The 19,893-nt window shown below is 46.0% G+C and overlaps 1 protein-coding gene across 1 annotated transcript in view; it reads right to left on the bottom strand.

Moving 5' to 3' along the window:
- Positions 1 to 7,860: 7,860 nt before the first annotated feature.
- Positions 7,861 to 19,893, bottom strand: part of Kcnk9 (potassium two pore domain channel subfamily K member 9) — a 42,819-nt gene continuing 30,786 nt past the window's right edge. Inside the window, exon 4 of the mRNA XM_085831545.1 lies at positions 7,861 to 14,765. Within this exon, the coding sequence (XP_085687671.1) occupies positions 13,828 to 14,765 (938 nt within the window). The 3' untranslated portion in view covers positions 7,861 to 13,827. The remainder of the gene's footprint in view (positions 14,766 to 19,893) is intronic.

Genomic DNA, 19,893 nt, shown 5'->3' with positions numbered 1-19,893 from the left:
CACAGGAAGTTGCTGTGTCTTCGCTCCTCAGTGTGATGGCAGTGAACATGCTGAGGTTATCTTTAACATGTTAATCAATGACAGCAAAGAACATATCTGCTCTCCTGAGCAAGAAAGAAGCCTCCGTCCTTCCCTCCTCACTAAGCCCAGGCAGGAGGTGCACATCAGTAGCAATCACACTGAATTCTAATCTTCCTGCGGAATCAGGCTTCTATATTCTTTTACATGTCCAGAAAATAATGGACTTTTAATAAGTATTTCTCAAATTTAATTTTTAATATATGACATAGAATAAGCCTAGGTGGATACTTGATAAGTATAAAGCCAATATAAAGACTTTTGTAGAAAGGACAGGCCATGTGCTAAGCATGCCCATGGAGCCTAATCTGCTTTGTACTTGTTACTATTCTGAACTATTTGGAATTCAGCATTTGGTCAGCGCCAGGTTCACTTACTCAGTTCTGCTCTTAATGACTCCCATATGGTATTTTATAACTGGTCTACTCTGCAAATCAAGGGTCGTGGTGTGCATCCAGACCTGTTGTATCTTGCATAGGTAAGCAAGACTATAGTAGTGTCAAGGGTTTGAAATAGGATAGACATTCACCAAGCAATGTTCCTATGACCCAAGGCTATGTCTCTGCAAAAAAAAAAAAATAATAATAATAATAGTAATAATAATAAGTCTGTCTTCCACAGGTGTCATCTGCTCAACAGACACCATAGTTACCAAGCACAATCTATCATACGTATGCAGAATTTCCTTATGCTATGGGCCATCCTGGGAACCAATCACATATGTACAAACATAAACTAACTCTGTCTAGTCACATTCTCCCTAGGAGTTTGGAAATGAGCCCCAAAGATTAATCACAGGAATCTAAAGTGGAAGATTAGACCAATAGATATGGTTCCCCATCTGAAGAGGCTTCAGAGCTGTGAATCTGAATTGGCCATATGTAGACTTGTCTTCTGGGCTACTAGGTCATTCAGTGATGGTCACATCTAAATCACATATCATTTCCTGCTTCCTGTCCCCAAGATCCTGCCCAGCTGGAGGGACATCCAGAATGGGCAGCTACATAACTAGACCTCAGGGGGCTGAAGGTGCTGTGATGTAAAAATGAGTAGCTATAGGAAATGAAACCTACACAATGTTAGCTGGATTCTGGGGAACAACCAGTGAGTGACATTAATATTGATCCCCATAGAGTCTTCTCCCAGTGATGGTGTGATGTCAGGTTTTTGTAACCCGAAAACAAGTCCCAGAATGTTCATAGCTGAACTCTTGATAAATTGAAGAACAAAGGTCTCTTAAGAAACTGAGTCTGGGAAGATGACTCAGTTGGCAAAGTGCTTACTACCCAACTTAAGAACCTTGACATGGTAATGCTGTCCTGTTCCACTGTCGGGAGGGCATGTAGGAACTTGGAAGTAAGGGTCCATTTTAAAATGGAGAGGGATGTACATGTGAAGGATTGTTCTAGAGAAGAGGCCTAAAATATGGTAGCCACTCCAGGGCAGTGCTCCACCATGCTAAGCAACCAGTTCCAGGACTTCATGGTGGGGTAACATCTGTGCCCAGATTCCTACTTCATCCCGATATGGCGGAAACTGGCCCCAAGCTAGGCACTGATCTCCTGAGCATTCCACATACTCAGAAACAAACATGGGTCACTTGTGTCCCTCCAAGACCTCAAAGGCACAGTGATTTGAAAATAGCATGTTCTCTTGCTGTGTATGTGTGTCCTTCAGTGTCAAGGTCACCTTGCTTCAGGACGTGGGTTTAGCAGCCACTATCTTAAAACCTTCTTGTTTGTGTAACAAAGGAAAGTTCTGGAAGACTTCATGCTGATGCTACTTGATACTCCATCGAGGACATAACCAAGTCACTTCACTCACTACTCATTGGGCAGAATGAGTCATGTGACTAGCCCCACCCAGGGGATCAGGAAGTGCTGCTACCTGCCCCTTCCTGGAGGATTTGGGGTTTGAACAACGCAAATTGGTCTTTGTGAAATAGATCCATCTGTCAAATATGTCTGAAGCTTCGAGCTGAGAAAGCTCAGTTTCTTCTGGACAGCAGACTCTAAGAAATCCTATAGTATGGTGGAAAGGGATCTGGAACATGGTGGTATGTATGTGTGGCCTTTTGGTTACATGGGCATCTTTCACTGCAGTTGGGGCTGAGATATACAGCTTAGAGGGATAGTTTATGGAAAACAGTCAGAGATCCACATTATCACTTGGAAAGCACCTACCCCAAAACCTGGCATGAGCTTTGTGTCTATGTGCTTACTGGCTTATCTAGCATTCTCCCCGTCCTCTGTGTGTTTTGTGTGTGTGTGTGTGTGTGTGTGTGTGTGTGTGTGTGTGTGTGTGTGTGTGTGTATTCTTTCCCAGGACATGACTGATAAGGCAATATGCTGTAACTTTGAGGCTCTCAGGGAGTTCTCCCCTTCCCCTAACAGAAAGAAACTAAAGGATGTCTCCTGTCCCTGTCATGTTATATTATCACTTCCAATTGTCCAGAAACTGAAGGGAGCAGATTGGTCTAGTCTTTCCTTCAAGGCCCCATCATGGCTGCCTATGGCCATGAGGCTAATCACTCTGACATCTCCTCTGCAGCTTCCCTTCAGCTTCCTATCTACAAACCAGTGTATTGTTTATTCATCTCCTCATATTTTATTTGATGTTATTATGTTTGTAGTTGTATTTAACTCTCCACCTTGCTATCAAATGACCCCCCCTTCCTTATATTTCTGATGATGGAATGCCCATTGGTACAGAGGGAGAACAGGAGCTAGGATGTCACGTGACTTTCATGCAGTGGCATGCTGCTATGGATCCCAGAGCTACCCTATCACCTTAGTCCCTTATATCCCACAGTATAGAAAACTGCTCTTCCCTCTTCAGAACCACTCCCCTGCTATGTGAGTGGTGCATATATCTGGGAATATCATTGGCTGCATGTGCTTCTCTGGCTTACCTCAGACCATCACAACCCTGGTGAAAATATAAACCTTAATAGCCTTGAGAAGATGCATTGCCTGCTAGCCTAGAAACAATGCGGTAGAGGGTAGGGTGCAAGGATTTCTGTTGCTTCTGTCACCATGGGAGGGGTCAGCTTGGGAATGGGAGAGGTAAGCTAAGAGTCCTCAAATCCATCCACGGGAGCCTCTGGAGAGGGAGTTGCCTTTGATGAGTGGGAATGAGGGGAGAATGCACTTGTGTGAAGGGCTTAAAATGCTGATTGGAACCTAGGTGGAAACATGACAACAGCAGTTGACAGTGTCAAGTGGAGTCCTTAGGAAGGTATGGGTGAAAGGAATGAAGACAGGGGTGAGCTGCCTGGGTTCACGGGCACCACAGCTCCGGTACACGTGCAAGGCCCAAGAATCTGGGTACTTGGCCGCTCAGGTGGCTGCCATTGTGTGAAGGAAGAGAAGACTGCTTGGTCTCCAAAATATGAATACAGGAATCTTTACACGCTCTGTGCAACAGGAGAAATGAAAGCATCCATGACTTGCCACCAACGTGCCCAGCCCTGGTCAGCTGCTTAAGGAAAGAAAGTCAGAACACAGTGGGAACATGCCAGAGACTTTAATTTAAAAAAAAAAAAATAGAAAAGTGCGATAGTTTACAATGCTATGACACCAGGTGATTTTCCTCTAAAGACATGTAAAATATATACAGCTTGTTTACTGAATTTGTTACAAAAAGAAAATTAAAAAAAAAAAAAGATGTAGTCCCTGCATGAGGTACATATTATACATGAGCTAGACAGCTAAGATGTGTAAACATTGGTGATACAGGTATGTTTGTTCAGTTTTTTCAGGTTAAGCTACATAATAAATACATCTGATATTCACTTGATGGTTGTGTTCTAAGGCCATTTGTGAAGGTGCTCTCTCCCGAAGGCAGAGCAGGCAGCGAGGATGAATACAGGACACACACAGGAGTGCAGATGACTCTGGAATTGGGCAGGGATCGCTGGCGTTGCCTCTTCTGGTACAGGGTACCGCCAAAAGGTTGCTCTCTGTGTTGGACCTGTCATGCAAATGTACCCACAAACCCTAGGACAAAAAGGTCAATTCCCACCAAGGCTCAGGATGCACAATGGCACCCTCCTGGACCGTGACATTGGCTAGAGAGTTCTTCAACCCCATTTCCTGTGGAACTCTCCACGTCTTCATCACCCTTTCCATGAGGGCATTCTAGCCAGCCTTTGGCAGCTTCATTTTTAGAACCAAACTTAGGTACTACACTGTACCATACCACACACACACACAAAAAAAAAACCAATAATGTGATTCCCCAAAACAATAAAAGAAACAAAGCACATAGATCCAAAGATACCAAGTGACTATGTATATATATGTTCTCTCTCTCTCTCTCTCTCTCTCTCTCTTTCTCTCTCTCTCTCTCTCTCTCTCTCTGTGTGTGTGTGTGTGTTTCTCTCTATATATATCTCTTTCTTTCTCTCTCTCTTTCTGTCTCTCCCTTTCTCTCTGTATGTCATTTTCTCCCTTAAACACACACACACACACAGTTACATGAAGGCCCACACTCCCTTGTCCCCCCACACACACCAGACCCTTCAATGAGCCCTGTGAATACATGCCAGTTATTTTAACAGAGATGTATTTGACACTAATTCAAGCTTCATGTCTATGCCAGGGATCACATAGGACAGGCATTTTGATTTTTGCTTTTCGGCTGGTTTTGTTGTCATGAGGTACACAGATACACACTGGGCTGAGGTTAAGACTGTACAGCTATGAGGGGGAATGGTCTACCATTTCTTGACCTGTTGGGATAGGCTAAAAAGCCACCTTCACCACTTATCAACTGTGTGGTAAAACTTGGGTTCTTCATCTTTGACATCCCTTGTTCCTTCTCTTCTCTGTGTACTTGTAAACCTTTCTATCAGTGTATGAGAAAATAACAAAATACCCCAGATTTCTCCCTGTGGGTCTGATCTGACTTCATATGCAAATTCTGCCCAGCGGGATTCACAGTGTCTGCCCCTCACTGCAGTGTTCATTTGGTTGGTGGAGGTTTCTGATAAGGCAGAAGATGGGCTGAGATGACCTCACAAGGGCCTTCCCAACCCAAAACCAGCTGTCAAAATGCTATTTGTGGCCTGAAGAAACAAATGTATAATTAGCCCTTTTCTGGGATGTGTTCTTCTCTGAGGAGCCATCAAATTATAGAGAAATCTTGTTAATTGTGGGTTCTGCCTCACTGGCTTCCCGCTCACTGCATTTTTCCTGTTTCGTTTGATTTTTATTTTTCTACCCAACTTCTAAAGTTCCAGCTTGAAGCAATGAAAACAATTGTCAAGGCATGCTCTAGTTCCTATCTCTGCTCCTTAAACCTTCAGCAACTGCTCACACATCTTAGACAGCATTCGGTCCGATGAGCTCACAGCCTCATGGGACCAGAGAGGGCGCTCCCCGTGGAGTGCCTCTCAAGATAGCTAGGTACAGTTGCTGCACCTGATCTGTGAGGAAAGGTGGAACCAGTAGGTGGATATCAGCCAGTACTGCACAGAAACTGTCCCCAGAACGGCAGCTCACATTTGGAACTCTGTCATGCTTTCTTGGTGAAATACAGTTAAGGACCCTTTAGGAGAAGGGCTTTGGTTACTGTGGTGACTGTCCCACTCACATCTATGTCATTGTTTGTGGGGGTGGGGAGCCCACTGGATGGATGATAACTGGGTAAAGGCAAGATTTTCAATAAGAAATTCACAATACAGCTCAACCTAAGAAAGGATAAGCCCCTAGGAAAGGGTAGTTGGCCTATTCTTAGGAACCTAGCCCATCTTGAAATGACTTGACCTTGTCTCTCCTCTGACTTCTACCACCAAAATGTCAGCAAAGAGTCTAGAGTGGGGTGACATGGGTTTCATCTCTTCTGTACCAGTGTGTATCTAAGAGATACCTGCTTCTGGCCTGGCCATTCCATCTTCTATAGAGGAAATGAGAAATGACTTGCCAAGGCCCTGTGACCCAACTGTATATAAGGAAGAAAGGGAAGGAAGGGCTGGCTCTTAGAAAGATGCCCAAAGACCCCTCTCCCTACTCCCTAGCAAGCTGCAAAAGGCAAACCAACACTGTTTGCAGACCCAAAGCTCTCCCTGAAGTTTACAAGACCCTCTCTTACCCCACCCCACACCGCAAATCATGCTTGCTCTCTTGATACCAAGTCTCCCCAGAACTGGATTGGAGCCTCCAAAGAAGCTACAAAGCCAAATGAACCGAGTTCACTCAGGGCCATTCCTCTCCTCCCACATCCCTCCAGACCGTAGGCTAACCCCCTCTGGCAGAGCTCTTCAACATATTAGTTGTCTCCATGTTGAAGGTAGGGTGAGGGGAAGATCAAGCCCACTCCTCCCACTATCCACCTTTGTGTCCCCACACAATTTCAGACAAAACCAAGGTATCCTTGGAAGTCAGATTCTCAGCCCCATGTCCTAGAAGGTCAGTTACAACAGCATCTGTAGCATAGAGCTCTACCCCAATCCTTCCAGAACCATCCTTGGCTGGGATGACAGAATTGAGCATTTCTGTGCTCTAAGTCATTCTCAGGTCTACCTCTCAGGAAGGGTCACCTGTCAGGGTCACACAGTGGTATTGGAGGGGGTCCAGCAGAAGCCCTTTGTCCCATGCAGGCAGAAGCCACTTTCTGCCCTGTATATGGGTCTGCTGGCCATGCCAGAGAACTCACTACCGTTGGTCCTGGGTGTGTCCTCTGGGATCCACTGGTACCAAGATGGTGCCTGAAGATAAATGTCTACAAGGTTAATAATGACAATTACAGGCTTAAACAGCGCATGGTTCCCACCTTAGTCTTGATATTAATTTAGGGAAAGGAGCTGGCACCTCCACCAGGTACATTCTTGGAAGTTGCTCCCCTTCATTGGGGATCCATGCAAAGCCTCCTCCCCAGTGTGATCCCCACCCGTGTGATTTCCTCCGCTCCTCCCAAGCCCTCCCTCCTCTCCCTAAGGCATGCCCTTGTATCACTTTCTGTGTTTGAGGCTCCCATCCCACCCCACCCACACACTTCAGTACCAGGCCTCTGGGATCCACAGACACCTGGCTTGGAGATCCAGTCTTGCAGCTTTTCGAAACCTTGTCAGCCACCTGCTGAACGGAAGTGCTCTGGCTGCCCTCCTACCCACCACCCACACCACCACCACCACCACCACCACCACCACCCCACCCCACTCCCCACCCCCGCCAGCAGCGGCGGCGGAGCTCACGCGTACAGCAAGACTTGCTTGGTGTTTCATCTGTACAGCGCTGCACCAGAATGGCTCAGGAGTTACAGTTACTTTGGTCCCCCACAAAGCAACAGATGGTTGATGTGAAGGGAGGCCTCTTGTTGGGCCAAGTGGACATACATTTCCAGGAGTTGCTCGGTAAACACTCACATGTAGTTCTCACAAGCACCGTGTGCAGTGTGAAAACAGACGTGGAAATGGAGGGGTAAATCCACCACCCACCTGTCAAGGACGGAGGTTGGTCCCAGATGTATAAAATACTGGCCCCAAGCAGCTTTCGGCACACCCAGCTGCTCTGGGGATGGGAGAGGGACCAAGAAGCAGATGTTCTTGTCTCTCCCAGGGCTCCAGAGGTCCAGGGTCTTGTGTCATTGCGCATGACCCCCCCCCCCAGCCACCCTACCACCCTCAAGAAAACGACACTACCCCACCTGATTCCCTTGTGATGTTCCCATCACCAGACCCCACCTACTACAGGGAGAAATATCCCAGCATGCTTCTATAGTCTGAAGATGTTCCCAACCCTCTGACGCTGAAGTGCCTTGCTGTGTAGATAGCTCATGGACCTATTGGTAAAGGCTCGTTCAACTCCCAAGGCACGTGCAATTGAATAGCAAGCAATGCAATGCAAACCAGGATTTCCATTGTTTCCAAGGGTTTGCATTGGAATACCCCATGTCTACTTCAGCCAAATAACTCATGCTTGGACCTGCTTTATCCTGGGGCTTCCCTCCCCTCTGTGGGCACTTCTTAACTTTCTGCACATAAGGCTGACCCATCGGGCATTTGCTTCTCAGTGTGTTCACCCATGAGAAGCAAACACACAGGAACACAGAGAAGGATCCCATAGGGGATTAAAGAGGGAAGAACTAAGGCATTTCATCTCTGCCTCCATGTTGCTGAGCAACAGGGATACCCTCTAGGAGGGCAAGCAAGGGTTACATAGCCATAGCAGGTATGGGTCATGGGTTGTCGGGGAAAAGAATGTGCTCTAGAATATGCCAGAGCAAACATCTTGAAGGTAGAGAAAACAAATGATAGCCTCTTGATGGGCAGGGCAGGCCAGTGACATGACAGTGAGGCATGTCTTCTACTGTAGTGAATGAGGAGATTGTGTGGTGGTCATCGCCACTCATGAGGTTGCTGCTAGGTGCCAAGATGGCCCAACAGGTTTGCAGGCAAGGGACCCTACAAGGAGCATGTCTCTGTGCCTTCTGTCTAGGTATAGCTGGGCCATTCCCACAGGTGATTAGGGGAAAGGGTGCTGACACTCGCCCCTCGTGGAAGAGGTCCCCGGGAGAGGTCAGAAATCCGAAGCCTGCTTGGGCTTCACAGTGAGACCCAGCATCCATGGACGCCTCTCTTGAAGATGCAGTTAGGTCCCCTAACAGAGGAAAACAACATTTAATATGACTTATTTATTCACAACAAAGCAGTAACCACAGAGGTCCCCAGAGAGACAAACATCAAATGCATAAATCAGGGCTAAACAACATCAACTACATCATTTTCTTGTCGACAGTTCCTCAAGCCGAGGGAACAAGCAGACGACAGCAGATCATAGGCATTCTACAAGACTACGGGCCTGGGGTCCTCAAAAATATCAATTATCAAGAGACACAAACACAGTGAGGGAGATGCCCTCAATTAGGGGGGTCAGGGAACAACAAGACAAGCAGGTGTGGGGTGTGATCTTGGATGGCATCTTAGATTCACAAACAAGTTCAGTAGGACATTTTAGGGACACTTGGGGAATTCTTTATACAGATTATATTATTATATTAGATATTCTTATGCTAAGTTTCTTAGGTGTAACAATAATTACCATTACTATGTAAGAGAATGCACTTTTCATGGGAGATATACAATGTTTTCTTTGGCTGAACCACCTAAAAGCTGTAGACACCGTGATACCTTATCTTCCAACCATCTCAGTGTTGAGGGGGTGTACTGAGGTTGGGGCTCTGGGTGAGAGGTCTAGTTAATCCCATAGTGCTAGTTTATCAACTTTTCTGTCACCTTCAGACATTTTTTTTTTCAAAGTTGGTGTCAGGGGAATAGTGATCATATACTTTCATTTTCCTGAAGCAGCAACCTCTACCAACATGTGGTCAAGATGGGACCACAGAAAGTCAATCTAAGCCTAGCACTTTAGGGAACCCAGGATGGTTCCATGGTCCAATGCTCTGTGTCAACACTTGTGTCTCTTCACCAGCTCTCTATCTCCTACCACAATTTTAACTAAGTTTTTTTTTTTTTTTGGTAGATCAATCTTCATGTGTGACCAGATCATCCAAACCAAAGGTCCTTGTAGGTCAAGCTCATCTTGTGCAAAATCCACACCATAACTGTACCATCAGATTAAAGAAAAACTACAGAGGCTCAAGGAGTGAAATGACTTCCAAGAGCCCAGTAAGGTAAGGCAGAAGAACCAGTCCCTGCCCTACCACTCTTCCTCATCTAGGATGCCTTCTGGTCCTGATAAGACCTTGACTCTTGAAGAAATGCAGCTACCATTTTCAGAACTAAGTCACAACTCACAGATGCTGACAAGCTAGGAGCTGGTAGAGTGAACACATTCAAGCAGGCATCTCAGATCTCATAGCTCTGTAGACACTCTCAATGAGTCTCTGAATTAGGCTCATTATTTTAGAAAGAATATATTGAGGTAAAGCTGAGAGCCTCCATGATGGGTAATCATTTTCTGAACTTTCTTTCTCTCAAAGCACACAGACAAGGAAGATCTCTGAGGAGCCCTTATCGCTCTACATTCCAGCTGACATAGATTGGCACTGGAATTCAAGATCTGTACAGTTTTCATATCTGGATGATAAAAATTCCCTGTCTCAGCTTATCTACTCTCCAGATGTCTCCTTCATCAGGTACACAGAGAACATACAGGTGTGCCCATCTCACTATGGCCATACTGAAGCCAGAACCTCTGTCAGTCAATCACCCATCATGGGCTCAGGTATTAGAGGCTATTTCCTTGGCCTCAAGACTGAATGGGGCAACCAGGAGGAATAGATCTGGTTCCAGTTTGGGGGCTTATAGAGAATCTCAAAACCCAGAGAGAGAAGTTCTCTTGATGTTCAAAGTCTAACAGGCAGGTGGGTGAGACAGCACCTTCTTCCTGGGATGGGTACCTTTAAGGATCCAAATGGGATGAACACTAGAAATCAGCAAGCCCAGAGCTCTGGGTTACTCCATATCATTGCCTACTTCTTACTGTCCTTGATGAAATAAAGATGGAGATCACTTAGTGAAGAGTTCAAGTGAGTCAGATATCTTATTAAGTATATATATATATACAAGGCAAATTAACTTCCAGGAACTGGACAGCAAGCCAGCCTCCAGTTCCTGAGACAGAATCCCTTCTGCAAACAACCTGGCATGAGGTCTGTTGAAGGGGTTTGGTTAACTGAAGGGAAGGGTACAACAATCACTTGGCTGAAAGAAGCTGCCAAGTGCACAACAGAGGGAGAGGGGTCTTGGCCAGAGACACAATAAAGTCCAGTAATAGGGAATCTTTGGAATGCTGTGCAAAACATCAACAAAGCAGCTAGGACAACAGCAAAAGGAAGTGTGAAGACCTATATTCTTTACACATGACCTCAGATATGTTGACTTCCCTAAATCTCAGTCCCCTCCTCTAAAAATGAAGGAGCCAGTGGCACTCCCCCTGCTTGGAGCCCCTTCAACTCTACTGGTGGACTCTCCATAGAAATAGCCCACTCCCATCTGGTAAAAAGGAGAGTCCTTCAGAATTTGACTCCTCCCTGCTCTCACCCCAAGAGAGCACATCAGTGGATGTGCCCGGAGAACAATATCACCAGGTACTACACTAAGGAACAAATCGACCATTGGAGAAGATCCACTTATAGGGAGATAAGCCAAGACTCATTCCTTCCCTTGGTGCTCTTATGTTGAGCTTGGAAGAGACAATTTGGTGCCCTTCCCTCCAAAGCTGAACTGGCAATAATTAGCCAAAGATGTGGGAGGGCTACAGGATGATAACCAAGTACAAGTTGCTACATTACTTCCATCAGTAGCTATCATGTAAGGAGGAAAGAGAATTCACTCTACAGCCCTTGCAGAAGGAGGGGGGGCACTTCTGTGAGAATATAGAAGGTGTTGTCTATATTCCTCTGGGAAGAAGAGATGTACCTGTCATTTGATCCTTCCCACACAATGGTCACTGTGTGACCACTTCACACAGATGCATGAATGGGAAGCTAGCTCTAAAGATATGCTGAGCCTATGTCCCTCTGACTTGACTCCTGGGCCTAATGCTTGGCCCTGTGAAGACACCGAGCAGGATCTGTCCTCCACCGTAGGACTGAGTCAGGACACCTTGGTGTTGGGAAGTCCACCTTCTGGACCCTTCTGGGTAGGGACTGAGAGTGGATCCTTGGTTCTCTCAGTGCCTCAACACCATGTACAGATCAGAGGTGATCACACATACCTACCCACCGTTTGAGGGAAAATCTTACAACAGTCTCAGGGGAACTCCTACATGTGTTCCAGGACACCTCTTCCGAGGTATAAAGTACTCTGCATATAGGCATAGGAGTGTCACGTTTGTGACCCAAAAGAGCCAACAATCTCTTTGCAGAGCAAAAAAACATTCAAGAAGAGTGATTGCTTCTATTCTCTGGACAGACTTGAGAGCCCTGTGCAGGGCATTCCATACAACAACATCTCAAACAAGTGAACTGAGAAAGACCTCGAAGTTGGAATATGTCAACTTTGGCCAAGAGAGTCTAAGGTTCACAGACTCCTTTTGAAGGTCCCGTGTCCTAGACGAAGGGAATATTTCAACAAGGGGTGTAGCATTAAGTGCATGCATTGACTTTCCAGAGGAGTCCTGGATGCTCCTGGTTTCAGCCCAATGGCACACATGCTTGGGACTGGTGGCATTTGGATGCTGTGTCCTTTAAGAAATCTTGAAGACCAGTAAGTGCGCTCCTTGTGCGTGCGTAGTGTAGCCAAAGCCCATTTCCATCCAAAAGCCAGGAACTTCCAGTGTGCGAAGAAGGAGTGGGAGGATGAGTGAATGGGGTGACTTTTAGAGATGGCAGGGATGGCGATGAGAGAAATTAGAGTCCCTCAGTGACTATGGAGGCCAAGCTGCCCTGGACTCCTGCGATTGAGAGGGCCTGCATACGATGTGCCATATTCTCTAGCCTAAACTGTCCCCTCCAGGGTCATCCTTATTGAGAGCAGGGAGGAATATCTCGACTACCTAGACAAAGCATCCCCTGAGCTTGACAAGTTCCCAGCAGGCCAAGATACAGCCTCTAAAACTTTCCTGAGACCAACATGAACTTCTCCCTATGTACAGATCAAATGCATTTAGAGACCCTCATTCCTGAAATATATACCTCTCTATATATATTTAAACAAGGAATGCCCTGTCGCTTTCTTATTAGGAAAAGAAAAACCACATCACCATTCTGATACCCATTCTCATCCAAGCATTCCAAAACTGGGACTCTACTCCACGCAGGTAGAGACTTCACAGAGCTCTCCCCGTCAGAGTCATTCTTAGGAAGAGGGAAATAATAAAATAGATACTCTTGGGTCCCAACTATTTCCCTGTTTACCTTGACAACTCCAGCTGCAGGGAAAACTGCTGGAACTAGAAATGCTGAAAATTCAATAGGTCTTCCATAAGTTGACACTAGTGGCTTTACGACTACTCCTCTGTGATCTCTGCTTTCTTGTGTCAATGATGCATACCAGTTCCACAAAGTGCATGATTCTTAAAGATTTCATTTAAACTGGCAGGATAAACCTGTAGTCTTGCCCGCCTACACCCTGAAGAGAAGTGAATGAGATTTAGACGCTATGGCCATCTGATTCATCTTGGGTTAAAAGTGCTTTGTGGGATGTGCTCAATTTGGCAAGGTTGATAAATCCAACCTTGCAGGGTTTAGCTAGTTTGGAAGCAGCCTCTAGGAGACTGCGTATGAAATTGTATGCGTGAGAAGGGAAGTGAATGCCTGATCCTTTCCACCTTGTCGCACAACACACCTGCACACAGAAGCGCACACGCTCATATTACACACGCGTACACACAGCCACCCAGTCCTTGGGGGAAGAAGAGAGGAGTTAGGTCGGAGACATCACTACGGGTAGTCAGTCAAAAGCTTCAGTTGGCCATCCTCCCAGCTCTGTCTTGGTGCTCCTGTTCTCACACCTGTCCTAGGAAAGCCACCCCAGAGAGAGGAGGCAGGGTGGGGAGAAATGTAAGGCATAACTCTGGTGGGGAGAAAGGAAGGAATCCATGCTTCATGCTCAGGTGCGAGCTTCAGAGAGGATGGGCCTCTATTTTCCCTTTGGACAGCTCTGCCTGGCTGGAAAGGCCGGAAAGAAATGAAACCAGGAAAGGAGGGAAGAGAGAAAGGAATGATGATGACCGTAAGCACAAAAAAAGAGAATAATAATAAATAAGGAGGGAAAGAGGAGTTGGGACAATGAAACTTACATCTGCATGACAAATGATTCTTCCAAGTACTTCCCTCCCACACTTAGATGGACTTGCGACGGAGGTGCAGCCTATGGTCCCCGCAGGTGTGCATTCCAGGAGGAATGGCGCCGAAAACGGACCGGAAGTAGGTGTTCCTCAGCACGTCTGGAGGGATCTCTTCAACCCTGCAGGAAACGGTGTGGACGGTAGCCCGGACACTCCTGATAGTGGCACCAGCAGCCACAGCAGCAGGAACAGGCGCAGGAGCAGGAGCAGGAGCAGGCGCAGGCGCAGGAGCAGAAATAGGAGCAGTAACAACAACGTTATCGATGACATCATCATCATCATCATCGTCATCATCTTTACCCCAGTTGGTACCAGGGAAGCAGAGATAGCACAGGGTTCTGCCGTATTTCCTGAGGAAGTACATGGCGTGGTGCCTCTTGCGTCTCTGAGGCGCACGGACAGACACTCGTCTTGGATTTCCAGCAAGAATCTCCGCAACTTCTCCCTCCAGTAGCTCCTCGTCGGTATTCATGGTCAGGAATCGCAGGACCACGAGATTGAGGAAGGCACCGATGACGGTCAGGCCCACCAGGATATACATGAAGCTGAAGGCCACATAGAATGGCTTCCTCTGCAGCGCACCCTTGGCCTGCAGGGCCACAAAATCGCCGAACCCTATAGTAGTCAATGTTATGAAGCAGTAGTAGTAGGCATGGAAGAAGCTCCAATCTTCGCACTGGGAAAAGGCAGCCGCCCCAAGGCACAGGGTGCCCATGCAGGAAAAGAAGCCGACGGTCACCATGTTCTCCATAGAAACTTCAGTGTTGCGCATGCCACAGCACTTCTTGATACGTTTCAGCAGGTAGCGCACGAAGGTGTTCATGCGCTCGCCCAGGCTCTGGAACATAACCAGCGTCAGGGGGATACCCAGCACAGCGTAGAACATACAGAAGGCCTTGCCAGCATCGGTTCCAGGTGCAGCATGTCCATATCCTATGGAAAGGAGGAGAAAAAGAATGGGAACAAGAGTTAGGAAAGGTTCTGTGGGGTTCAAATACAGAAACATCAGACATTTCGAACAGACCAGAGATTAGAGCATAAAAGATGAAAAAAATAAATAAATAAATAAATAAATAAAATAAAAAGAAACATTTCAAGAGTCACATGAGTGCCGGGGCAGGAGGGATTCAGGAAAATGTCGCTACAAAGGGGTTCAGTGTACAGATTAAGTACCTCTAATCTCAAAATGTAAACTCAAAAGTGCTACAAAACCCACAACGTTTTGTTTTGTTTTGTGTCAGAGTCTCATGTAGTTCAAGTTAACCTCAAGCTCATTTAGATGAGGCTGGCCCGGGACGCCTGATTCCCCTACCTCCATCTCCAAGTGCTGGAACTGTAGACATCCGCTCTCAAGACATTATTAGTGTCAACATGGTGCCGCAAAAAAGAAATTTCCAGACAATGAAACTATGTTTGATCTAAAAATCTCCTTAAGCTATTTATTAGATATGTGTGAAATGCAAATGGAGCATGCCTTGACGCTGGAGTCACTTCCCTAAAAGATCACATTATATAGATACAAAAATCCCCAAATCTGAAAAGGCTCCAAACCTCAAGTACAAAAAAATAGGCTGAAGCATTTTGGGGTGCTTCTCAGCCTTAACTGCCACCTAAGAGGCAAAGAAGACTCATATGAGAAGAATCCCTCTTACTAGTTTGATATCTGATAGGCTGAGGCACGTCAGTGTTCTTAGAGTAATACAGCATACTTACTCCTAAGTGCAAAAACCCAAGAGAGAAAATAGACTATCCCTACCACAGATCCACATAAAGAGGGAAGACTGAAAGAACGGATGCTGTGGGCTGGCAGGAGGCTGGCTCCTCATGTGCCATCTCTGTCTAAAATGGTATAATGACCCTAAGCAGATGGAGTAATGACTCCAAGCCCACAAACAAGAAAGCCAGTAAGTGACTGAGCAGGTGAACTAATATGACATCTTCAGAGCTGGAGCCTGGTATTTTTGTCTGCCAAGAATGAGGCTAAAAGCAGAGTCAAAATTGAAAGAAGTCATGGCAGAGCAGGAGGAACTTTTCTGTTGGTCACTTTGTTCAGGGATGTATCCCCACACCTAGGCAGTGTCTCTAAGGTAGAAAGTTGATCTGCTAATAGGATTTAACCTTGTATCAGGAGTAACCTTGATAGAGAGAGAACACACAGCCCTCAAGGACCTCAGTACCAGTTCATTCTAGTCCAAGTTCTGAAATGAATATTGCCCAGAAAAAAAGATTGACAGAGTCAGTTATCTCTGCAAACTTAAGTAAGACAAATATAAAGAAAACCACACACCCGTGATGTTCAAAAGAAAGCTAAAGAGAGACCTGCTGAAAGGCAGACAGGAAAAAAAAATGGCACAACTGATTCTGCAAGGCCAACACCTCTTAGACTATTGATATCTAACCATAAACAATGAAGGCAGAGAAGCAATTGGAGCCATGTCAATAAAGAGTCAGGGGGAAAATGGTTACCCCAGAATCCCCTGTCCTAAGGAAACAATCTGCATGTTCGGCTTTTCAAAGCTGGAGAGTGCAACACCATCAGATCAGCACAGCATACCTACTGGAGGAGGGAGCTCTTCCCCAAAGAAGACAGCAGAGGGAAATTTAGGACTTCGGGGAAAAAAAATGAATCATGTGTTGAGAAATATAAAACGCACAGCTGTTATTTCCTCTCCCCCCTGCACGAAGCTCACCTGCAGAGCAGACACCAAAGCCAGATGGGGTGGACTCAATAAGCACTTAACAGTTCTACCTGGGATATACTTAATGCAGGAAATAAACAGCATCATATGACTCAAAAGCTGAGTGCTGGGTCCCCTTATCTGTCACTCATGTTCTTCAAGGATAGTTCAAAGAGTGCTCCCCAAATCCTCCAACAGAAGCTTTTTGTTTGTTTGTTTGTTTGTTTTTTAATTCAGACAAGCCCTCACTCTCTAGTACAGTATGACCTGGAACTCACTACATAACCTCCCCCTTGAATTTACAGAAATCCTCCTGTCTCAGCCTCCCAAGTGCTTGGATAACAAGCATGTGCTACCACTCCAGGCTTTCAAAAGCCATCTTTGAGTTCACACTACAATGCAGTCTTGCCCAGGGGTCAAAATTGTCCCTACAGCAGGCCAATTCAGCTTGAAGCTGATTGACCCCTTAGGGAGAACAAGTATCCTCCATTCCCCAGCCTCATTTTTATGCTTGCCACGTTTACTGTGACTGCCCAGGGCCTGGTGCCAGCTAAGGGTGCAGTGCATAGAGAAGGTTGTGTTGGGGGAATTTGCTGCTGGAGAGGAGTAAAATATTTATAAATGGCAGAAGGGGAGTTCTGACAATAGGGATTAAAACAGGCACAAATCCCAATAAAGAATGACTCAGGGTGGCTTTGAGAAGAGATATGCTAGGGAAGGGACCTAACCTTGGCCCCTTGTGCTTCCAAGATGGTTCCTACTTCAGCCCATGATGCAGCTAGCCTCCCATCTATCCTCCTGTAACTTCCTAAATTAATTCTCTAAACCTTTCTTCCCTTTTCTGTAAAAAGGACATGAAGTGAAGCAATCTCTTTATGTTATCTAGCGTTTTATAGTATGCTTTCCTGCATTTAGTCTTCCCTCTTGAAGAAGGTATCAATGTTTGTGGCATTATATGCTAAGCCATTGCTTATTCACAGGGCCCTCTGTGTTCTGCAGAGGGAAACCCCTTCATGTGTGCTTTTCCTGATTCCGGGGGGGAGGGGGGAGAAATAGGCTTCTTTTAACTTTATATCTTAAGGGAACAAAGGGACCCCAAATACACTTTTTAACACAGAAGTGTGCAAAGCATGAATTTCTCATCGAAAGTGGGCAAAGTGAAGGGCTGAGATGTCTCCCATCTGTAAAGGGGCCACAAAACCCTGTCTCACAGGGCAATGTTGTGCTGCTGAGGCACCTGTCAATGCCCAGACTGTGATGTGAGTCCATGCCAAGCATGAAGATGCCTGGGGTGGGACACATTTCAGCCCCCAAGTATCTCAGGCTTGGATCCACAGCATCTCCATGCTTTGAAGAAAAGCTGGCGTTCCCTATCCTCCTCCACACAGGCTTGGGACTCACAGCCTCTCACTGTGCTTTTAAGGAAGGGGGATGGGGGCTCTCCTCCACACAAGCTTACTTTCTACAAGCAGCGGAGGAAATGCTGTCCGCAAAGAGTCCACAGGGTGGCAGAATGGTGGAAGCCTTGGCCTGTGGTCTCTCTCAGCCTGCCACCAGAGGTGCAAGGGTGCCCTCTGGCGGGTGATCTGTCACTGCAGAGCATGAATGGAAGCACAGGTCCCGACACCTGCCCAGGTTCCCTCCTGGGATGTGTCCAAGAACCTCGAGAAAAAGTCACTAAAGTGTCTTTTTTTTTTTTTTTTACTGGCAAAATATGTTACCTGGTGGATTTTTTTCTCTCAGAAGGTATCATCAACTAATGGAATGTTGGAAGAGATAAAAAATAAAACTAGTAATGACCAGTGTTTACTGATAGCATGCGGTACCAGGAACTAAGTTAAAACCTTTTTACACACAATAACTCCTCTCCTGGGGAAAACAGGGGGCCCTTTCCAGGTAGCCAGTATTCTCCTCTACATGGATGTGGTAGTGTCCATGATCTTGGGCTTAGCATGATAGCTTCCTAAGCTCCCATGTCAGACTGATCTGGGCCTTGATCCTAATTTAGCCCCCATTGTCAGCCACACCCACAGTGCAAATGAGGTGTCCACATTGTTCCCCTGGGTCAGGAAATCCAGGTTCTCCTATTGGTCTTCTTGTTGCACCCACATAAAACCTTCCTTTTCTGCCACACTTTCCTGTATTCTCCACCACCCAAAAATCTCTGCAAGAAAATGTGGAGGGACACAAATCAAAGACTCATAAGAAAAAATAAGGATAGAAAGCTGGCTGATATTTGAGAAGTCTGTGATAGGATAAGAAAATCAGTAATAGTTGGAAGCCACCAGGACTTGGGTTGGGATGGTTCAGTGGGAAGAGGTACATTCCCTCCCTCAGCTAATAGCGTTAGGCTCAGATGGCTTCAGGTCAGTTATAGTGTAGAAAGACTTGTGGGTGATCAGAGATAAGCAAAGCTCTGACCTTGACACAGGGAAACCTCCACACTTTACAATATCATCTCTGATGATCTCTCTACAAAAGTCCATTCTAGAAGCTAGCCTGTATTATTTGCACTGACCTCTGTTTTGCTTGTGTGTCTCTCTCCAAAGAGCCATGGGAGCACTGGATTTCCAGCCCCCTGATGAAGACTTAAGTTTACAGCCTTGCTATATGCTGGTTTATGATGCAGTGTCTCTTTGTGGGCTGTGGTAAGGCAAGGAGTTGGATGGATTCCCAGGGTGTGGCAGAAAGGTCCCCAGAGGTAAGCATCTACCTATTTGAGCTTCTTGGTTGAAGCTTCACAAAAAGAAAACCATGCTCAAGTGGAACATTGTCCTTGATATGCTTCCAAAAAAAAGCAAGGATGACAGTTGCTGGGGTGGACACTTGTGCATCTGTCACAGCTAATTCCCATCAACCAGCATCGTGAGATACCACGAGCAAAGGGTAGAGGCAGGCATTGCCAGGGGACACATGATAACCATAATTGCTGCATGATAGCAGTTAGAGATGGATGATCCTAGCCCTAATGGACTTCTTCCATGTCTCAGCTATATAACCTAGGTAAGTCATCTAACCATGTAGGGATGGAGACATCAAAACCCAAGCAAGAAAGGAGGTAAAACTATCCCCACCCACCCAGTCCTGATTATCTCGTACACTTCCGATTATTTGTAGTGTCCTTTTTGCTTTTTAGACTTTTCCACTTTAAAAGTTACTGGCTATAGGAATAAAAATTCACAAAATAGAAAGAAACAAGAGCAAACAGAAGAGAGGTCAAAACTGAGGAATGTCTATGCACCATCTTTCTGCTCAGACCTGGGAACGTTTCCTTATGGTTCCCAAATCCTATTCCTAAATACTTTTTCCATGGCTGAGAGAAAACTTCACATAAGCAACTATTAAAAAATGCTAACACTAGTCTATTGCCAATAGCATTCTTC

Source organism: Mus caroli, unplaced genomic scaffold, assembly GCF_978045245.1.
Source record: "Mus caroli unplaced genomic scaffold, Mus_caroli_1 scaffold_16, whole genome shotgun sequence".
NCBI classification, from domain to species: Eukaryota; Metazoa; Chordata; class Mammalia; order Rodentia; family Muridae; genus Mus; species Mus caroli.
The sequence above is the reverse complement of the archived record's forward strand: the minus strand, read 5'-3'. Positions and strand labels throughout refer to the sequence as shown.